Source organism: Esox lucius, chromosome 2 (genome assembly GCF_011004845.1).
Source record: "Esox lucius isolate fEsoLuc1 chromosome 2, fEsoLuc1.pri, whole genome shotgun sequence".
Classification (NCBI taxonomy): Eukaryota; Metazoa; Chordata; class Actinopteri; order Esociformes; family Esocidae; genus Esox; species Esox lucius.
Window position 1 is genome coordinate 22,536,520 of NC_047570.1, and position 23,185 is coordinate 22,559,704.

General features: G+C 41.1%; 1 protein-coding gene across 4 annotated transcripts in view; it reads right to left on the bottom strand.

Annotated features, from left to right (window-relative positions):
• Nucleotides 1-2,406: 2,406 nt before the first annotated feature.
• stk33 (serine/threonine kinase 33) overlaps nucleotides 2,407-23,185 on the bottom strand; it is a 37,536-nt gene continuing 16,757 nt past the window's right edge. For 2 of the 4 annotated variants that reach the window (XM_013137024.4, XM_020052376.2), the window contains exons 2-13: nucleotides 11,906-12,050; nucleotides 11,255-11,368; nucleotides 11,016-11,120; nucleotides 10,732-10,870; nucleotides 9,159-9,244; nucleotides 8,443-8,530; nucleotides 8,279-8,354; nucleotides 8,056-8,168; nucleotides 7,752-7,837; nucleotides 7,212-7,589; nucleotides 4,590-4,685; nucleotides 2,407-4,222 (exon numbers count right to left, since the gene is read on the bottom strand). In XM_013137024.4, the coding sequence (XP_012992478.2) occupies nucleotides 3,986-4,222; nucleotides 4,590-4,685; nucleotides 7,212-7,589; nucleotides 7,752-7,837; nucleotides 8,056-8,168; nucleotides 8,279-8,354; nucleotides 8,443-8,530; nucleotides 9,159-9,244; nucleotides 10,732-10,870; nucleotides 11,016-11,120; nucleotides 11,255-11,368; nucleotides 11,906-12,028 (1,641 nt within the window). In that variant the 5' untranslated portion in view covers nucleotides 12,029-12,050 and the 3' untranslated portion in view covers nucleotides 2,407-3,985. Of the gene's footprint in view, nucleotides 4,223-4,589; nucleotides 4,686-4,792; nucleotides 4,903-7,211; nucleotides 7,590-7,751; nucleotides 7,838-8,055; nucleotides 8,169-8,278; nucleotides 8,355-8,442; nucleotides 8,531-9,158; nucleotides 9,245-10,731; nucleotides 10,871-11,015; nucleotides 11,121-11,254; nucleotides 11,369-11,905; nucleotides 12,051-23,185 lie in introns of those variants that run through there. The other 2 variants (XM_020052382.3, XR_002197621.2) reach the window with 2 other exon arrangements.

Sequence of the window (23,185 nt, forward strand, 5' to 3'; positions counted from 1 at the left end):
GTGCAAGTCACCCATACCATGTGCACTGATGCACCCCCATACTATCACACATGCTGGTTTTTGAACTGTGCGCTGATAACAAGTCAGATGGACCCTCTCCTCTTTAGTCTGGAAGACGCGGTGTCCATGATTCCAAAAATATTTTCACATTTTGATTTGTCAGACCACAGGACAGTTTTCAACTTTGCCTCAGTCCATCTTAAATTAACTCGGGCCCAGAGAAGGCTGTAGCAGTTCTGGATCTTGTTAATATATGGTTTCTTCTTTGAATGGTAGAGTTTCTGCTTGCATTTGTGGATGTAGCGACGTACTTTGTTCACAGACAATGGTTTTCAGAAGTGTTCCTGAGCCCATGCAGTGGTTTCCACTACAGAATCGTGTCTGTTTTTAATGCAGTGCCGCCTGAGGGCCCGAAGATCACGGCCATCCAATATTGGTTTTCATCCTTGTCCCTTGCATACAGAGAATTCTCTGGATTCTCAGAATCTTTTAATGATATTATGTACCATATGATGAGATCCCCAAACTCTTTGCAATATTACTTTGAGAAACGTTATTGTTCAATTGTTGCATTATTTGCAGAGCGGTGGACCCCTCCTCATCCTCACTTCTGACAGACCCATCCTCCCTGGAATGATCTTATAATACCCAATCATGTTACTGACCTTTTGCCAATTGACCTAATTAATTGTGTGATATTCCACCAAGTTTAGTTTTTGTTGCCTCAGTCCCAACTTTTTGGAAATCGGTTGCTGGAATCAAATTCAAAGTGGGAATATGTTTTTAAAGAAACAAGAACATTTCTCAGTTTCTATTGGATATGGGGTTTAAATGATTTGCACATCACTGCATTCTGTTTTTTTTTTCATTTTATGAAGCGCCCCAGCTATTTTGGAAACAAGGTTATAATTCTGAATGACCACTACCGTTCAAAATTGTTGAAATATCCTTGTTTTCCATGAAAAGAGCGTGGATTGGAAATATAGCAAAATGAAGAGGAAATACAGTAGTTGACTGCATTTAGAAATAATGATTTGTAATTGAAATAAGTGTCCTTCAAACTTTGCTTTCGTCAAAGAATCCTCCATTTGCAGCAATAACAGCCTTGCAGACCTTTGACTTTCTAGTTGTCAGTTTGTTGGGGTAATCTGAAGCGATTTCACCCCATCTTCCACAAGTTGGATTGACTTGATGGGCATTTCTCACATACCATAACGTCAAGCTGCTCCCAGAACAGCTCAATAGGGTTGAGATCCGGTGACTATGCTGGCCAATACATTATAGACAGAATACCAGTTGACTGCTTCTTCTCTAAATTGTTCATTAATAGTTTGGAGCTGTGCTTTTGGTCATTGTCCTGTTGTAGGATGGAATTAGCTCCAATCAAGCGCCTTCCACAGAGTTTGGTGTGGCGTAATGGCAAAATGGAGTGATAGTCTTCCTTCAAATCCCTTTTACCCTGTACAAATCTCCCAATTTACCACCACCAAAGCACCACCAGACCACCACATTTCCCCCACCATGCTTGACAGATGGTGTCACGCACTCCTCCAGCATCTTTTCATTTGGTCTGCGTCTGACAAATGTTCTTCTTTGTGATCCAAACACATTCACATTCAAACACATTCAAATCTTCCTTGTTCCAGTGTATGTGTTCTTTTGCCCATCTTAAAGTTTTATTTTTACTTGACAGTCTGAGATATGGCTTTGTCTTTGCAACTCTGCCTAGAGGGCCAGCATCAAGTCGCCTCTTCACTATTGACATTGAGACTGGTGTTTTGCGGGTACTATTTCATGAAGCTGACAGTTGAGGACCTGTGTCTGTTTCTCAAACTAAACATTGATGTATTTATCCTCTTGCTCAGTTGTGCACTGGGGGCTCCCACTCCTCTCTCCATTCTGGTTCGAGCTAGTTTGCGCTGTTCTGTGAAGGGAGTAGTGCACAGCGTTGTATGAGATATTCAGTTTCTTGGCCATTTCTCGCATTGAATAGCTTCCATTTCTCAGAACAAGAATAGATTAATGAGTTTCAGAAAAAAGTCTTTCTGGCCATTTTGAGCCTGTAATTGAACTCACAATTGCTGATGATCCAGATACTCAACTAGTCTAAAGAAGGGCAGTTTTATTGTTTCTTTAATCAGCACAACAGTTTTCAGCTTTGCTAACATAATTGCAAAAGGTTTTCTAATGATCAATAAACCTTTTAAAATAATAAACCTTGATTAGCAAACACAACATGCCATTGGAATACAGGAGTGATGGTTTTTGACGTCTACGTAGATGTTCCATTAAAATTCAGCTGTTTCCAGCTACAATAGTCATTGACAACATTATCAATGTCTACACTGTATTTCGGATCAATTTGATGTTATTTTAATCAACAAAAAAGTATTTTCCCAAAACATTTCTAAGTGACACCAAACTTTTGAACAGTAATATATGTAGAAAAGAGCTCTGTTCAAATCATATATCATGGAATTTTACTCTGCATATCTGCTCAGATTTAACAGAGCACCTACTGTACGATAGGCTTTAAAAATATTTCTCTCCTGCTCGTTGCTCTTCCTGGCACAAGGACCGATCCACCAGGCCAGAAAGGAAAGCCTGTCTACCCAGACAAAGCACTGGCAGCCTTTCATAATAGGTAAAGTATTTACACAATTTAAAGGCTGTGAACCAATCACTCAAAAGGAGAAATGTGCCATGCACCTCACTTCAAAAGAGCCAATCCAACCACCATAAACACAAACACACACACACTTTGCTTGACACTAGGCCCCACTGTCTGAACACATTCACTTCAAGATGCAAATGCATGGATTTGAAATACAGCCTCGGTGGGTTCTGCTTGACTACTTTAATGTTGTATCTATGCTGCGGATTATTCTCTCTACAGCAGAAAGACCTGTGCTTGAATGGCAGAGCCCTTAAAGTAGCTCCTGCTGCTTTCAATGGCCTCCCAAACGAGATTAGAGCCATGGTTGCCCTCAGTCCTAACTCCCAATCCCCTGCAGTTGGATTGTGTGTAACCAGTCTGTCTCACCACTGACAGTCTGGTATTGACACCAAGGTAGACTAGAATTACAGCGTATTTAAAAATGTAGAGGTCAAAACAGAATAAGTGAATAGTTATCACAAAATCACCAAATAAAAAAAATAAAATAACATTTATTGAACACAAAATAATGGAATCTCTGTACAGTAGTTTAATCTCATGATGTTTGGCAATCAACCTTTTAACTCATTCATAGAACAATTAAATGAAAAGAAACAGCAGACAAGTTTGAACCCTCGAACTCCTTATTGCCACTGACTACTAATGAATTTACGACTATAATTTATTTATTTATTTACATTTGTGGGGAAAAACAAAGCGCTTTGAAGATCTTTCTTACCAAATGTGCCTGTTAGGATACTGAAAGAAAAAAGTACTTTTACACTACATAGGAAAAAAAACAAATACAGAACCCTGTTTACCACTAATAAATAATTAATTATGCCCAACGGAATAAATAAGAGATAAACACTCCATTTTAGTTTCTTAGACTTTTTAATGAGTGTTTTTTCAAATGACTGTCAGTGACTTTCTATATGGAAAATACCAACACATTTTTTTTATGAAAGGAATCAGATGTTTCACTGTCAAATCTTTGCCGGGTCAATACTTTTCTTTCCTTATTCCATGGCATTTCTCTGAATGCATTCAAGCTGATGCCACTCACAATCTTATTTAACAAACCTATTTTCTTTCTTCTGAATCTCTCTACTCACCATTATAAAACTACATCCCAGTGGGTGTGTGAGATAGAGACTATTCAGTCAGTCCAAACCTGGAATGTGTCACAGAGTGGACACCGTGGATACTACAGAACATCCAACAGGTCTTTTGTCTAGCAATCCTACCACCCCACAGGGTACACCTCTGACGGGGATCCTGTCCTTTGGCACTGGGCGCCCATGTGCCTGGGCACTCTGCTGCAGGGGCCTATGAGCTCTTCTTAGGCCTGCTGCAGAGAGGGGGAAGTCGTGGGGAGCGGCTCCCAGGCCTAGAGACAGAGGGTGCGCAGGTGCGAGGTGGTTTGTGTGCCTCAGCCTTCCCTGAGCCGGTCGCTGGTTTGGGAGCTGGCCCCACTAAGGAGGAGGTGGAGCTGGTTTCGCTCTTGTCCTGTGGGGCAAGCCGCTTTGCACTTGACTGCCTGGAAGGTTTGCCACCTGTATAGGACTGCAGAGATAAGATACTCACATTCATCTCAACCAATACGTTCACTTCAGAACAACAGCTACTGGGCTCTCAATAGTTTGGTTCACCTTGTAGCTAAATCTGGCACCATCTAGTGGCGAATGAATATCAAGAGCACAATAATGGCAAAAAGCATGATTTAAAAAGTGATTGTTTTGTTTTAAGAACACCTACTCAAAGCTGTTTTTCAAGGCAAAAATAGGTTATGCATGGCTTGTTGTAAAGGACATCCAATGGCTCACGTGACACTATGAAACATTGTAATGAAATAAAAACAAATGTCTAATGTTCCCATAATCCCCAGTGTTGTGGAACGAGTAATTTGCAGACAGACTCCTAAACGACTGACCTGTGAAGTTGGGGGGTTGAGTGAGTTGCAGACTTTTACAGCAGAGCCGTTGGTTTTCAGTTCATTGAAGGATGAGGCAGCAACCTTCTTTTGTCTCTACAGTGGGATTACAGAGATATCCAAGGGGGGACATGAGAGGAGCGTACTTGGGTTGAATAACCCTAAATAATATAGAGGGCCTGAAACTCTGCGTGACAACTCACATGTTTTCAAGGGTAACTCTCTGCCCATGTTCAGCTGTTGCCCCACCCATTCACATGCAGGGTATTCGGAACATATTCAGACCCCTTCACTTTCTCCACATTTTGTTGTGCTATAGATTTAATTCACAACAGATAAAATGTATTTCTTTGATATTAATCCACACAAAATGCCTCATAATAACAAAGCGAGAACACGCTTTTAAGCATTTGTACCAATTCATTGAAAATGTAAAACTGAAATATCTCATACATAACTTCTTATACCTCCAATTGTGTCAAGGTACAGATCTGGGGAAAGTTATAAAAAAAAAATCTAAAGCATTGAAAGGTCCCAGAAAACACAATAGACTTCATCATTGTGATATGAAAGAAGGTTGGAACCACCAAGACCCTTCCTAGAGCTGGCCATCCATCAAACTAAGTAAAAAGAACCCAATGGCCAGTCTGACTGAGCTTCACAGTTTCTCTGCAAAGATGGGAAAACCTGCCAGAAGGGCAACCATCTCTGCAGCACTCCATCAATCACGACTTTACAGTAAAGTGGCAAAATGTAAGTCCCTCCTAAGTAAAAGGCATATGACATGCCGACTGAAATACTAATGAGGAAAAATATAATACCATCCCTACAGTGAAGCATGGCGGTGGGAGCCTTATGCTATTGGGGTGCTTCTCAGCAGAAGAGACTTGGTGACTAGTCAGGCTGGAAGAAGGGTGAAAGTAGCAAATTATGGAGAAGTCCTTGAAGAAAACCTGATCCACAGCGAACAATATCAACGAACTGACTCAGAGCACACAGCCAAGACAAAGCTGGACTGGCTTCGGGACAAATCTGTGAATGTCCTTGAGTGACCCAGCCAAAGCCAGGACCCCATCGAATAGTCAGCTGTGTGGAAAACTGAAGATCGCAGTTCACCGACGCACTGACGTGTACTCTGAATTCTTAAATGAACAGGTCTGAATACTTTCAAAAGGCAGTCACATAGCGGTTATATCGAAAGTTAACAGAAGTCTACGCACCATTCTTGAAAGTGCAGCATTTGTTGATGTAAAGGCTGAAACCAAGAAAAATCTTGTAACCAACAATATTTGTGAAAAAGATCACTAAAAAAACTCAATGCCTTGGTTGCATTGGATTGTAACTGTGTTCAGATTCCAAATCATGTACAAAGGTAAAATGCTGTTTGACATCAATTGAAGTGATTTTGATTAGTCCTAAATTAAATAATAAATGTCTGTAGTGTTTCCTTGATGGTTTATAGGTTGCATATTGCAGGGATTGCCATATTGACCAAAAGACTTTTGGGATTTAATTGTTGAAAGATACGTATATGGAGAGGGATAATTCTTTTCTTCTGAAGGCCTTTAATGTATCATGGAACACTGTCAAGACCTTTAAGAATTGGAAGCAAGATGGCAGCACCAGAACATTGCAAAGATCAGGAAGCTGATGACAGGGCAAGGAGAAAGCTCCTTAGGGAGGCTTCCAAGAGGCTGATGAATAATCTTAATGGATCTGTAGGAATATCTGGGAGGAACTGGGCACTCCCTGCATATAACATTCTCCACAAACATTAACATGCTTGGTGACAACAGCGTCATGCTATTGGGCTGTTTCTTTCAGCAGGGACAGGGATTCTGGTCAGAATAAAGGGAACCATGAATATCTCCAAATGTCAAGATAATTGGCTAAAACCCTGCTGCCCTCTGCCCGAAAGCTAAAGGTAAACTTTAAACACAACAACATCGGATATGCACACATTCCAGATCAACCAAGGAATGGCTTGCAAAAAGGGAAGTTCTGGAATGGACCAGTCAGAGCCTGGAAAATCTGTGGACTCTCCATTTGATTTTCATTTTACTATTTTTGTTCTCTTTAGTTCTCTTTAACCTGCTGCTTATGTGTGCACCCATCCCAATGCCCAATATCCGTCCTCCCATTGCTGCTACAATAGCATGGAAGAATGTCATTCCACCAGACAAATCTGCACGGCTAATACAATGATATGTCTTATCTTGATGAGAATGGAGTGCCTTAGCAAGTGACCTCTACGTCACAAATTTAAATGTCAGAATTGAACCATTGAAAAAAGCTAGATTTACCACTGAAACGCCAAGATATCTCTTTAGTAACTAACTGCCAAAATAAAGATCAGAATGTGTTTCACAATAACTAAGCTAAAAACACCTGCCCTGCGCTTTAAAAAAGATATATTTTACTGATATACTGAGTTACTCTATAACATATCTACGCCACCGACAATAACCATATAAGTTAACTGAGGTGTATGTGGGAAGAAGCGGCTGATCAAATGTCTTTGGTGTGTAAACAGGTCACATAGTAGCTGGGTGGGCTTTTCCTGTGTCTCCTGGCGTGATAGGGTTGCTACTCAAAGCATGTGTTGACTGTGTACTACATTACCTGTTTAGCGGGGGTTGTGGGTTTGCTGCTGGTACTGTCCATGTCTCCCTCGTAGGTGAGCTCAGCAACAGCAGTGATCCTGCAGTCACAGGCGGGCTCCAGCCTTACCCGATCCTCCAGCCTGGTCCCATCTTCTGCCCTGTTCTCAGACCTCGCTCTAGGATCCAGCGTTACCCTAGGCTCTGGCCCTTCCACGTCCTCCAGTGTCGCTCCGAGATCCGGAATAAAGCTGTCCTGGGAATAGCTGAGGGAGAGCTCATTCAGCACATCACTGACCACCTCAGTCCCCTCCTCATTCTCCAGTCCCTCTGGGTCATCCCTAAACAAACGCATCATCTCCAGCACGTTGGTGGGCGTGGCAGGCATGTTGGTGTCACCCTGTAAGACAGAGTACCAGCACAGTGAGAACCTCTCTAAAGCAATACCAGCAATCTGCAATCAACTCCATGCCAGTTCCTAGTCCCATTATGCAGCAGTATGAGAGCAAGTCCTTCCTGTACTCATTACTGTTGAGTAGTGAAATGTAGTGAAGTCACACACCGTGATCCAGGGGTTATCCAGCAGCTCACTTGCTGTGATGCGATGGGCGGGGTCAACTTTCAAGAGGCAACTCAACACCTTTTTGGCTGATGAAATAAAAAACGGACAGTCAGTATGATATAATCAAGCATTGCACTAAAATATATAGCCCCCATTCAGTCAACATTTGTAAATATTTGTATATATTTATTTGAAACGAAGTAATGAAATAACAACCATTGTAAGACATAACTACTTAACCCGGATGCCGTCTTGTACCCCTAGAGATTTTATAAACATAAACTCAGTCAGAACTATACGTCACCTGCATCACTGATCGTGTCCCAAATAGGTCCGTTGAAGTTTAGTTCTCCTTTCTTAATCAACTCAAAAAGTCTTTCCTCAGAGCTGGCAATGAATGGAGGTTCCCCACAGAGCCTAAATGGAGACACACAGGCCTCTAAAACTATAATACAACTGGATATGTCCCTGGGCTAACGGGACATGCAGCTGCTACACTGTGATAGACAGGTGGAAGCAGTGCTTACAGCATGTACATGATGACCCCAACACTCCACACATCACACTGCTGACTGTACTCATGAGCATGAATCACCTCAGGAGCTGGAACAGAGAGGAGAGAAAACTCACCCGAAACTAGTACAGAACTTTCAGAGTCTTTGTGTGTCTGAGCTAAGTGTGTCAGTCTTACCCATGTAGATAGGAGTCCCACAGGTGGCTTTGAGCATGTTCTCACTGCCAACACCACCTTTTTTCACTGACAACCCAAAGTCCGTCACCTGGGAGGACAGACAGCAGACATTGATCCACACGCAGACATACAGCATGTATCGGTCTCATATCAAATACTTCAGCTTGCTGTAATTAATCAGACAAAGCCTGGTTTATTTGAAGTGCTGGGGCCTCTATATTACTCTATTAGATGAATATCAATATAAGCTGTATATGTTCTATGGTCTCACACTCACTAATGGCAGGCAGGAGAACTACAACTGGAGAAAATAACCAGAAGAGATGAACCCCTCCTGGCAGATAAAAGCATTTCATACTGTGCCAGGACAACACTGTCTTTCAGCAGTGTGTTTTTGTGTTTTAAGCTGCCACCCTGCCTTGTTTAAGCTCACGCTCTAGATATCTGCTTCGGCTGGCGATCCGTCAATGCACACAACATGCTGGGCCCAGCTGGTAATTTGTCTTAAAAGATGCTCCTGATTCGCTCTTTATACAGAGTGATGTAGAGAAAAACCAGAGGGGGTCTTACATAATGAGGTAGCATTTAAAACCATTTACACAATGTGGGGAAGTAGGAGGAAAAACCCATCAGGATCCTGTCCTAAAGACCCTGGAGAGACTGGCTGGATGAGTAACCACAGCAGTGCGTTTTCTTAGTTTGTGTCGCAGTCTCACCTTGATATTGATCATGTCATTATCATCACCATGGTGATAACTCTTCACCAGAATGTTCTCCAGTTTCAGGTCGCGGTGCACTATGTCTGAAATATGAAAAGAAACACAACCTCTACTATAACACAGCTAGAATGGCTTTCAATGCGTCTTTAGTGGAGAGGACAAATTTGATGGCTAAAGCAGTTAAAGGCAACATCCACAATGAGTTATTTTCATCAGGTGACCTCTTCACAACCTTAATCAATCATGGATGGCATCGAATGTTCCCCTGGGAAGAGGTTTGATTCACTAAGACAGAGAGTGGATCTGCCACAGCCGAAGTCCCAGAGATTGGGACCAAACAGCTACTTTATCCTCAGAAAAATCACAAGTGCCTTGTGAAATTAAAGCGATCCATATGACAAATCTCTAGATATCACCAGACTTTCAAAAACGGTGAGCCACAAAGTATCAGTGGTCATTATAGGAGAGGTGCGGAATGGATCTAAGGATTCTGAGACATTTAAGAGAGTTATAGAGGTTAGATTAGGTGCTGCTGCAAGATTGACTTGATGGGATGGAAAATAAAGTGTCACTGCACACATATTAGTTCTTAAGAAGTTCTGTCCCCTGGAGTCCTAAAGTTCAACTGTGTTAAAGTGATTTTGCGCGAGGGGTGGAGCAGGCTGACCCTCTACACTATGGCATCTTCTGCTATAACGTTAATGTAGATGGAGGTCAAGAAGATATCAACTTGAAATAAAACAATTCTGGGGTGTAGAAGAGTGGATTAACCTCTGTTTTCATCTAGTAACAATGGTACAACTAGTAGAAGGAAAAAATGACATTGCAATATGGCACGGAAACACGCATGCAAAATAAATAAAATGTGGTGACTAAACAACGTGTCATATTTAATGTTAAAGAACATCCTTAATGTCCATGCCGCTTATGGCTAAGGTCACTACCTGCGATAGAGTCACTGCTAACAGCTACCACCACTTCCCGCTGGTATCATTAGTCGCCATAGAAGTGCAGCACGACAGCGCAGAGGGACTCTTAGTGTGAAAACACACCTATTAATCAGTATTCCTTCCCAGCTCGTTGTAAATGAGTCATTAGCCCCATGTAATGGTGTCTCATTGCCAAGCAACGTCCTAAATTACCTCTAACTAGAGATTTCACCATCAGGAGGGGAAAAATACAGAGCATCTTCAAATAAACCCCTCAGACTCAATTAAAGGGCCACATTTTTTTTGCCTGGCATTTGTTCATTACCTCATTATTAGAATAAGCCAGGTTCTGTAATGACTGAGAGCCATAATGTGGTATCATCTTCTGATTATCACACGTCAATGAGGCCAAAGCAATTTTACTCACTTGGATACAATGTGACTCTGATATCATCAATTTGCACATTGTCTCTGCACACAATTTTGTAATGCACATTGTATTTACTGATGTATTAATGTTTTAATCATTTCAATCAGTGTACCTAGATGCATTTTTCTATCATTTGTTTCATGAAAGTTAAAATAACCATAGTATGACATTTTATCCTTTCTTTATTGTTGTTGAAATAGTCTGTTATTACCTTTCTTGTGCAGGTAAACAATGGCCTCAGCCAGGCTGCTGATGATGTGCCTGGCCTCCTCCTCTGTGAAGCGTTTATTCTTCTGAAGGAGCTCCTTCAGCTCCCCTCCCTCACACAGCTCAGTAACCAGATACATCCTCTGGACACAAAGCACAGCACAGACAGATAGTGGCCCCCACAAATAGATCTGACAGGCCTTGTATAATTGTCTGCTAGGAAACAACTGAGATATTTGGGATCTTGTTTAGCTTTGATATTGGCTTGATTCGTTTTAACATCCCTACCTTTTGTGTTTCAAAAACCTCCTCTAGGTGTATGATATGTGCATGGTTCACACGTTTTAGGATGTTCACTTCCCGTTCCAAAAGTTTGACACCTGAACTTCCGGCCTGCATGGATGGAAGAAGAGTGAGGGCACTTAGGCTTGGGCTGTTGTACTAGCCATTACACTGGCTTAAGACTGACTTGAGTCTCTCACCGCTGTAGTCAACAAGCGCCCCACAGGAAACACTAATGAACTCACCTTCTCTTTGTTCACCTTCTTAATAGCCCATTTCTTCTTTGTCTCGTTGTGGGTGGCTTCGCAGACGACCCCAAAACTACCTTGACCTAATTTCCTCCCAAATGAGTATATTTGCTGTGGGTATAACAGAGGAACCATTAATAGAAAGGCAATTCACATCTGCTCTGTGAACTAAGTAAAGCAATTCACAAGGACCTTTACCCTCAGCATTTCAATATACAAGCTCAGGTTTATTTCCCTGCTTCTATTGCAACATTATCTCAAGACCTGAATCCTAAAGTGGATCTTAATTTTCTAACACTCAAAAAAGGAAAGTTTGTCGGTCTCTGGAGTTGCAGAATATAGTATTTCTAATCAAGTTACAAATGATTAAGTTGCTGCCGCAGTTCATTCAATCTCAGGTCTAATTAACTTGATCATTATCTCTGCGCATGCAAGGCTGAACACTGCCTGCTGCAGATTTGGCAAAGAGAGCAGCCGAAGCCCCAAGAGAGGGGGTGGAATCAGGACCAAACCGGAATGGGATCCTCCTCTATTGCAGATGGAGGCACAATAGAGGTCAGCCAGGGAGGGGTAGGTGGTGCTACCAGTGCCCCAGGGCGTTTAAGGGGTAGGGAGCTGGAAAGAACCATGGATGGAGTTTTTACCGACCTTGAGGTCAGCCTCGTCCTCCATGCGGGTGTGGGGCACCTTCCTCTCTGCGCTGCTCACACGGGGGGTGTTCCACTGGGAGGCCATTTTCATGCCAGCTCCACAAACATCTGCTTGTGTCATCTACATATGAGGGACTTAATAGCTGGGTGAACACACACAGACAGGGCAGGGAAGGCAGACAGAAATCACCCCTTCTGGAAGCATCCAAGTGTACAGTCTAATCACAATGCAGCCAACAATCACACAACAATGTCAAATTCATAGGGTTATTTCAGTAGAGAAATGGAATTGTGAAACGTTGTATCCAGCCTAACTGTAGTTTAACGTCCCGGTGAGGAATGGGCAACCTCGGGTCCCCTTGGCCGACGTCTGGAGCGACGTCTGGTAGTTTTCCGTTTTGCCAGACCCACAAGCACACAGACAACACCTGTACAGTTTAACCCTGGTGACCTTAGGAGGCTAGTCAATCAGAGGGGCCTCAGCAGGAGGCGTGACACTGTCACCGTAGCGACAGCTCTGCTGCTGAAGGTATCCTTTTCCCCATGGTTTACACCGTGGACAAGCTGTCCCAACACCAAAATGCTCAAGAGAACCTGGTCATTTATTTTATGTGAGAAAGTATCCCCGTTATAGTATAGTACCTTCTTGTATGAGATATAAAAAATATAAATATGTATAAATCCCAAATTAACAATTATTGTCTTTGCTAAAGCATAGATGGAATACAAGATCTATTTTCTCTTAACTGTAAAGACTGTAATTGAGTGTTCATGATAAATGACTTGGAAAAGAATACAATAATACACCAATCAGCCATAGTATTATTACCACTGACAGGTAAAGTGAATAACACTGATAATCTCGTTATCATGGCACCTGTCAGTGGGTGGGATATATTAGGCAGCAAGTGAACATTCTGTCCTCAAAGTTGATGTGTTAGAAGCAGGAAAAATGGGCAAGAGTAAGGATCTGAGCGACTTTGACAAGGGCCAAATTGTGATGGCTGGCTGACTGGGTCAGAGCATCTCCAAAACTGCAGCCCTTGTTAGGTGTTCCTGGTCTGCAGTGGTCAGTATCTATCTCACTGATGCACGTGGGGACCGTGTGGTCTCATCCAGCAGACAAGCTACTGTAGCTCAAATTGCTGAAAAAGTTAATGCTGGTACTGATAGAGAGGTGTCGGTGCAGTGCATTGCAGTTTGTTGCATATGGGGCTGCGTAGCCGCAGACTGGTCAGGGTGTCCATGCAGCAAAAGGGGGACCCACACAATATTAGGCAGGTGGTCATAATGTTATGGCTGATCGGTGCATATTCTTCAGCATTCAAATTGCCACACAGGCCCTACCTTCCTTAGTCTCATCATTGGTTGCTGACCAAAGTGGTATCAGAAGACGAGTTCAGACTAACACTAAGCACAAGTTACTTAGCTTGAAAAACGTTCTCCAAAGCCAAATTAAATGTAAAGCAATTATCAAGTGATGACTGGGAGCGCTGGAGTGGATCCGCCACACGGACAGCAATTAATTATTAACAAGGAAGCGGTGTCTTTAACCTCTTCACTCTGGTGCATTATCTTATCCCTGACAGGGCTCTCATAACAGGCCTGTCTCTCCCATTATCACCCATCTATTTGCTAATCAAAACGATTGTGACAGCCTCTGGAAATCCCAATCACCTCAATCACAGCTAATTTGTGGGAGAGGGAGGCAAGTGATGAGTGTATCACAGGGAGGGACCAGCATCTTGTTCTGCGGGTGCCACCGAGAGGGAAGGGTGTGCCAGCCCCACCGCCCTGCATGGAGGACACTGGATATCAGGGTCAGGTCAGGGAAATGTCTGACCTTGAAATGGGTCAGTACAGATCCACGCATGGAATGCTTTAAAGTCCCTGTGCAGTCATTTTAATTTAATGAATGGTATTTTTTAAATCATTTCTATGAGGTTAGTGGACAAATGTCCACAGAAAGTGTAGAAAAGATTAGAGTTTATACCATAACCATTCTTTCATAATTTATTGCTGTCACCTGCAGAACAATATGTCACACGGATGGACAACACAACAGACAGTATATAGTCCAAGCTCAAGATGCGTTTTATTGGCGTATACCATACAACAGAGCCAACAATTATGGTCTTATGAACACACAAAAAACTAAAACACTGTCTTGATGCTGCCGTGCAATAGGACCACTGAGAAAGACATATTCATTTGGTCTTCAAAATAGGACACCAATGAGAACAATATGCCAAAATGTCAGGAGGAGTGAAACTGGTAGAATAGTGACCAAGGGCATGGAAAATCGAATGCAGGGACTGAGAAGCACGAGTAAGTAACAAGGAATAGAAGCACAAAGCTAGTCCTCATTATCTTACTGCATCATCGCTTGAGCCAAGTAAAAGAATAAGAGCCTCTCTAGATGGCTATGGCAGAGTAAGAGATGGCCACAGCAATGATCATCTGCTGAAAGAGAGAAAGCAGGTGTGGGACATTGAATATGTAATTATTTGTACTAGAATTTTGATTGAGACATGTGAACTCCAAGCACATCTTACCAAACCTTTCTGATTCTTACTTGCTCCATCAGGAATTTTTTGCTGGTACACACACGCTGAGGACCACATATTCACCAGCCAAAAGCCATGATTGAACATGCAGGCGCACAACCTACCACAAGGAGTTACCAGAGTGCTATGTGACTAAGTAGCCCTGCCGAACATCTACCCATTTACCTTTGGCAGTGCAGAGTCAAAGTTGCAGTGGGTTAAGCTGATAATAAAACAAATACGCCCACCCAGGCTTGGCTCTGGGCCCACTCTTTGTGTCTCCTGTTAGAATAGGTGCCTGTTAGAACAAACCCCTTACTTCTGAACAAACCTCCTTACATCTTAACAAGGACCCAGGACCTTTAGAAGTAAAACTTACCAATAACAACACATATTAATTTATTTAATTAGGTCTTTTTCTGCATGAATATCCATCCCTCGTTATATGCCAAATCCACCTCAGGTATTTGTCTCATCTGGCCACTGAACCTAATTCCAAATGAAGTTCACCACCCCAGCGACAAACAGAAAGTGATGTATAACTGCTTAAGTGTTTAAAATGAATGAAGTTGCGAAAAACATGTATCAATAGTAGAATACTTGAATTATATTTGGTTCTTCTTTTAAGAGGAGCCAATAATTGTGACAAAAAAAATTCATTAAGAATTTATTAAATAAAGGTTAGATTTCTGTTATATTTTGAGAGTTAGACCAAGCTAAAAAAATACAATTACTTTCATGACTTTTTTTTCTACTTTACCACCACTATATCTATACGTCTGGAGTGCGTTGTACATACAGTGGGTATAAAAAGTCTACACACCCCTGGTAAAATTCCAGGTTCTAGTGATGTAAAAGAATGAGACAAAGATAAATCATGTCAGAACTTTTTCCACCTGTAATGTGACCTATAACGTGAAAAATTCAACTGAAAAACGAAGTGATATAAAATAAAAAGTGCACACCCTTAAACTAATACTTTGTTGAAGCACCTTTTGATTTTATTACAGCACTCAGTCTTTTTGGCTAGGAGTCTATGAGCATGGCACATCTTGATGTGGCAATATTTGCCCACTCTTCTTTGCAAAAGCACTCCAAATCTGTCAGATTGCAAGGACATCTCCTGGTCACAGCCCTCTTCAGATCACCCCACAGATGTTCGACTGGATTCAGGTCTGGGCTCTGGCTGGGCCATTCCAAAACATTAATCTTCTGGTGAAGACATGCTTTTGTGGATTTGGATGTGTGCTTTGGGTTGTTGTCGTGCTGAAAGGTGAACTTCCTCTTCAGCTTTCTAACGGACGCCTGAAGGTTTTGTGCCAAAATTGCCTGGTACTTGGAACTGTTCATAATTTCCTCCATCCTGACTACGGCTCCGGTTCCAGCTGAAGAAAAACAGCCCCAAAGCATGATGCTGCCACCACCATGCTTTACTGTGGGTATGGTGTTCTTTGGGTGATGTGCAATGTTGTTTTTGCGCCAAACATACCTTTTGGAATTAAGGCCAAAAAGTTCAACCTTGGTTTCATCAGACCATAACACATTTTCGTGCTTTTGGGGGACTCAATGTTTGTTTTATGCAAATTTCAGCCAGGCTTGGATGTTTTTCTTTGTAAGAAAAGGCTTCCGTCTTGCCACCCTACTCCATAGCCCATTCATATGAAGAATACGGGAGATTGTTGTCACATGTAGCACACAGCCAGTACTTGCCAGAAATTCCTGCAGTTCCTTTAATCTTGCTGTAGGCCTCATGGAAGCCTCTCTGACCAGTTTTCTTCATCAATTTTGGAGCGACGTCCAGTTCTTGGTAATGTCAATGTTATGCCACATGTTTTCCACTTGATGATGACTGTCTTCACTGTGTTCCATGGTATATCTAATACTTTGGAAAATATTTTGTACCCTTCTCCTGACTGATATCTTTCAACAATGAGATCCCTCTGATGCTTTGAAAGCTCTTTGCGGATCATGGCTTTTGCTCGGAGATGCAACTAAGAAAATGTCAAGAAAATCCTACTAGAACAGATTTATTTGGGATTAATCAAAGTCACTTCAAATGATGGCAGGAGTTTAATGACTTTTATTTAACATGAGTTTGAATGTGATTGGTTAATTCTGAACACAGCCACATCCCCAGTTATAAGAGGATGGGCACACTTATGCAACCAGGTTATTGTAAGGTTTTTATTTTACATTTTTCCCCCTCAAAGATTTCATTTTGTTTTTCAATTGAATAGTTCACATTATAGATCACATTAAAAGTGGAAAAAATTCTGACATGATTTATCTTTGTCTCATTCTTTAACATTTAAAACCTGGCATTTTAACAGGGGTGTGTAGACTTATTATATCCACTGTATATATTTGTAGGGGCAGTTCATATAAATGTTAAAGTAGTAAAGATCATTGGACTATGATATCATTTCAAGGATCATTTCGACACCAACATTTCCACCAGGGAAAAAACACACAAAGGTGTGCTTTCACTTTTCAGAATTAGAAAATGAGTAGACATGGTGAAGATTGTAAATAAATACACTATAAATATTGCTATGAAGGAATTTACTTCATCCCAGAACAGCCTACAGAGTAGCTTTTTTTTAATGAAACGGATGGTTGACTGGCCCAGAGTGTTTCCAGGAAATGCCAGCACAGATTGTAGAGCTTGCTTAGTGCAATGCAAAATGAACTGTGTTAAATGATTTGTTGTGTGTGGTTAAGTTGTCCTACAGTAGAGAAGTAGTAGTGTTTTTGATTAAATGACACTTTACATACTTCAACCTTAGCCCACCAACATTTGTTAGCCCACCCATTAAATCATTTTTGGGTATAGTATTGACAGAAAAGCCATGAGGTGAATTAAGGCATATGCTTTGTATTGACTTAATTTCATTACAATGGCACTGGCAAGTTGAAAACATCAGGGAATATCATCAAGTAATTATTATGTTTAAAATATATATGCATTGCTTTGCATTTCTACACATGAAGATCAAGTAATTATGTGTAAAAATGCATGCATTGCTTTCAAATGTGATGTTGCCACAACCCCTGTTAACATACAGTTGTGCTCATAAGTTTGCATACCCTGGCAAAAAATTTAATATTTTGGCATTGACTTTGAGAAATTTGACAGATCATGCAAAAAAACGTTTATTTAACGATAGTGATTATATAAAGCCATTTATTATCACATAGTTGTTTGGCTTCTTTTTAAATCATAATGATAACAGAAATCACGCAAATGGCCCTGATCAAAAGTTTACATACCCTTGAATGTTTGGCCTTGTTACAGACACACAAGGTGACACACGCAGGTGAAAATGGCAATTAAAGATTAATTTCCCACACCTGTGACTTTTTAAATTGCAATTAGTGTCTGTGTATAAATAGTCAACGAGCTTGTTAGCTCTCATGTGGATGCACTGAGCAGGCTAGATACTGAGACAGGGGGAGTAGAAAAGAACTGTCAAAAGACCTGCGTAACAAAGTAATGGAACATTATAAAGATGGAAAGGGATATAAAAATATATCCAAATCCTAGCAAATGCCAGTCAGTACTGTTCAATCACTTATTAAAAAGCTGAAAATTTGGGGATCTCGCCAAGGTCGGGTAGACCAAGAAAGATTTCAGCCAAAACTGCCAGAAGAATTGTTCGGATACAAAGGAAAAACACACAGGTAACCTCAGGAGAAATACAGGCTGGTCTGGAAAAAGACGGTGTGGTTGTTTCAAGGAGCACAATACGACGATACTTGAGCTGCATGGTCAAGTTGCCAGAAAGAAGCATTTACTGCACCAATTCCACAAAAATGCCTGGTTACAATATGCATGACAACACCTTGACACGCCTCACAGCTTCTGGCACACTGTAATTTGGAGTGACAAGACCAAAATAGAACTTTATAGTCACAACCATAAGCGCTTTATTTAGAGAGGGGTCAACAAGGCCTATAGTGAACAGAATACCATCCCCACTATGAAGCCTGGTGGTGGCTCACGGATGTTTTGGGAGTGTGTGAGCTCTAAAGGCACGGGGAATCTTGTGAAAATTGATGGCAAGATGAATGTAGCATCTTATCAGAAAATACTGGCAGACAAATTGCATTCTTCTGCACAAAATCTGCGCATGAGACGCTCTTGGACTTTCCAGCACGACAATGACTCAAGCACAAGGCCAAGTTGACCCTCCAGTGGTTACAGCAGAAAAAGGTGAACGTTCTGGAATGGCCATCACAGCCTGACCTTAATATCATCGAGCCACTCTGGAGAGATCTCAAACATGCGGTTCATGCAAGACAACCAAAGACTTTGCATGACCTGGAGGCATTTAGCCAAGACGAATGGGCTGCTTTACCATCTGCACGAATTCAGCACCTCATAGACAACTATTATGTTTTGCCTGCACACTCATGTTTTCTTTGCAAATGATACTTAAATTACAAATTCCCCAAGGGTATGCAAAGGTTTGAGCACAACTGTATTTTACATGGTTGAGTGTCGTAATGGAAACAGAAGATGTGTTACGGAGAGTCTTACCCTTTTATGTTAACATTAGCATAAACAAGATTGGAAGACATAAGCAGTATTGCAATCAGTATGACTTTACCAATTAGGGATATACTGTGGACTAAGAGGCATTCCTCCATGGGCAAGTGACAATCCATGCAACCTTCCAGTTACTTCCAGTATCACATTCTTGTTTTAGCCAAGCACTGTTTAAAGGGATATTTTGCACATTTTGCGCGTACTTTTAGTGTTGAAGCATCATCCAAACAGTTAAAAAAATATATATTTGGCTAGCTGCGTGCATTAAAACCACATCATGCAGTGGTCGGACTCACCCCAGAACGTGTTCTACAGCGTTTTCATCTAAAATTCTAAAGACAAATGCTTTTGGGAGGGCTTTCAAAAACACACATTTTTTCCTGCAAATATCACTAGGTGTGCATTTAAAGATAACAGACTAGCTATTTGTCAGTGCTGTGACTGAGAAAATCACTGACAAAATCGAGTAATCTCTTGCTTGTGTACACAGGTTGTGTGGCTACACATGCTGAAATTCAGATTTAATTATGTAGCACTAGAAAATGGCATAAACACTGTACTAGCTTTGAGAACAAGGCACCATGGAATTATGTAGGTGTGTCTACTTGAGACTTGCAGTGTGCAGATTTAGAAATAAATTCCCAGACAAGACCAAAGCAGGAAGTAAACACAGTTTGAGTGGTACGTATGATCACTCACACTGTTACGAATGATTGTAATAGAGGAAATAGCTAAATGTTTTAGCATTAACATGCCTTTATAGACCTCAAAGACATGGAATGGTTTTGTACAGTAGTTTATTGAGGAAACGTTTTGAAGCATTTCATTTATTTTGGTGTGTCCGGTCACTGCAGTACATGGCTCGTGCATACAACTAGAAAGCCAAATAAATCTCAGAAACTGAACTTTGACCAAAAGAAATGTCTGGATAATGCTTCCACACTGAAAGTGGAAAATAAGGTCTAACACTATCCCTTTATGTTCTCAACATAATGTTTGAGTGAGCTTCTAATTGTCTCATATGGAGGATATTACTGGATTATAAAAGAAACGTTTCATAAGTGATATGTCAGCTAACAGATTGATTAAACAATGTTGGCCTGCAGACTGGCTGCATTGAGAACATTAGATTAGTCAGTAAGAACTGCCATAACAGCTCCATAAAACAGGCATAAAAGAAGGACTAATTGAATTTGATTCTAAGCATTTCCAAAATATTTGAATTATTGAGACTGCCGTGGAATTGAGAACATTAACAAATCATACATGTAATACTCAATTCTAAAGCCTCTAACTAATGGGGTAGCCAATCCAGTGAATACTGCTTTAGGGCTTGATGGACATTCATTAAAATGTGAATTAGCATGACAAATAGTATAGGCAGAAGAGGCATGACCGCACTCAAAACTAATCTACAACTCACTGTAACACTATTGTCACACTGTGATGCCCAAATTACATATTTAGAGGCAAAACGCCAGAGTTTGACAAAATACATCTGTATATTATCTGCTCCCTTCCTACACAAAATCAACAGCAGGAAACGTGTCATGTATTGGCCTGGCCTGCCATATATTTTATTGGCCTTCCATGTATTGTATTGGCCTGGCCTGCCATGTATTGTATTGGCCTGGCCTGCCATGTATTGTATTTGCCTGGCCTGCCATGTATTGTATTGGCTTGGCCATCCATGTATTGTATTGGCCTGGCCTGCCATGTATTGTATTGGCCTGCCATTTATTGTATTGGCATGGCCTGTCATGAATTGTATTGACCTGTCCTGCAATGCATTTCATTGGCCTCGACTGAGTGTGTGATAGTCCTAAAAGTCAACAAGTACATGCACACGTTACTGTACTACTGTACTTACCAACCTGTAGCATCCCCAAAGTGCTTCATGTGCACTGCTTCTCACAGCTCATCTCACTTGCCCAAAGACCATTTATAATACACTTGTTAGTTAGCCTATTGAAAATGATTATAAATAAACACCTAGGCCACATATGATTTCCTATGTTATTGATATCCTGCTTTGTGTCCACCTTGTATACTGAGCCTGACAGATTGAATAGACGTTGGCATCCATATATTTATACCAAAGCTTGAAAACAACACAATCATAACACTTGGTTCACACAGAGATTCAGTAGAACAGGTCAATATGTTTCCTAGCAGCTAGGAACCATATATTATTTCTCATGCTGCAAGACTTAACAAGAAAGTAATTATGATAGAAAGCCCACAATTGATTCCTCTGCTTTTTCAACCCTCTCTACCATGACATTTCGAACCCCATAGTCTAATTAACTGATTGTGGATGTATAATACTGTTCAAAAGTTTGGGGTCTTATTTTTGAAAGAGAAATAGATCAGAAATACAGTGTAGACCTTGTTAATGTTGGAAATGACTGTTTTAGCTGGAAACAGCTGATTTTTAATGCTACATAGGCGTACAGAAGCCCATTATCGGCAACCATCAATCTTGGCTTCCAATCGCACTTTGTGTTTGCTAATGCAAGTTTATCATTTTGAAACCCTAATTGATCATTAACAAACCCTTTCGCAATTATGTTAGCACAAATGAAAATGGTTGTGCTGATTAAAGAAGCAATAAAACTGGCCTTTCTTTGGACTGGAGCATAAGAAATTGTGGATTCGATTACAGGCTCCAAATGACCAGAAGCAAAGACGTTTCTCGTAAAGAGGCAATTCCGGGATGCTGGCCTTCTAGGCAGAACTGCAAAGAAAAAGCCAAACCTCAGAAAAAAGAAAATATTAAGATTGGCAAAAGACACAGACACTGGACAGAGGAAGTTCCAGGTGTTTGGATCACAAAGAAGAACATTCATCAGCCTCAGACCAAATGAAAAGATGCTGCAGGAGTGCTTGATGCTGTCAAACACGGTGGAGGCATTGTGATGTTCTGGGGGTGCTTTGGTTGTGGTAAATTGGGAGATTTGTACAGGATAAAAGAGATCTTAAAGAAGGAAGGCTATCACTCCATTTTGCAATTCCATGACATACCCTGTAGACCGGGCTAGATTGGAGCCAATTTTCTCCTACAACAGGACAATGACCCAAAGCACAGCTCCAAACTATGTTAGAACAATTTAGCAAAGGAGGAGGCAGCTGGTATTCTGTCTATAATGGAGTGGCCAGAACGGTCGGCGGGTCTCAACATTATTGAACTGTTGTGGGTTCAGTTTGACCGTATGGTATGTAAGAATTGCCAATCAAATGAATCCAACTTGTGGGAGGTACTTCAGGAAGCATAAGGGAAATCTCTTACCTCAACAAATTGACTACTAGAATGTCAGTCTGCAAGGCTTTAATTGCTGCAAGTGGAGGATTGTGAAGCACACAATAATTCCAGTTCGGTCTGGAAATATTTGGACACAATTTTCATAATTTTAGCTCTGTACACCACTTCAATGGATTAGAAATGAAACAACAGAGATGCAGTTGAAGTGCAGACTTTCAGCTTCAATTCAAGGGGTTGAACGAAAATATCATATGAAACGTTTAGAAATTGCAACCATTTTCATATACACTCACCTAAAGGATTATTAGGAACACCATACTAATACTGTGTTTGACCCCCTTTCGCCTTCAGAACTGCCTTAATTCTACGTGGCATTGATTCAACAAGGTGCTGAAAGCATTCTTTAGAAATTTTGGCCCATATTGATAGGATAGCATCTTGCAGTTGATGGAGATTTGTGGGATGCACATCCAGGGCACAAAGCTCCCGTTCCACCACATCCCAAAGATGCTCTATTGGGCTGAGATCTGGTGACTGTGGGGGCCATTTCAGTACAGTGAACACATTGTCATGTTCAAGAAACCAATTTGAAATGATTCAAACTTCTCCATACTTTTTTCTTTGAGTCATTCTGGTACCGTTTCTTAGTTTCATCTATCCAAAAAAAAAGCTGTTCCAGAACTGGGCAGGCTTTTTTAGATGTTTTTTTTTTTAGAAGTCTAATCTGGCCTTTCTATTCTTGAGGCTTATAAATGGTTTGCACCTTGTGGTGAACCCTCTGTATTTGCTCTTGTGAAGTCATCTCTTCATGGTTGACTTGGATAATGATATGCCTACCTCCGGGAGAGTGTTCTTCACTTGCCTGGATGTTGTGAAGGAGTTTTTCTTTACCATGGAAAGGATCCTACGAACATCCACCAC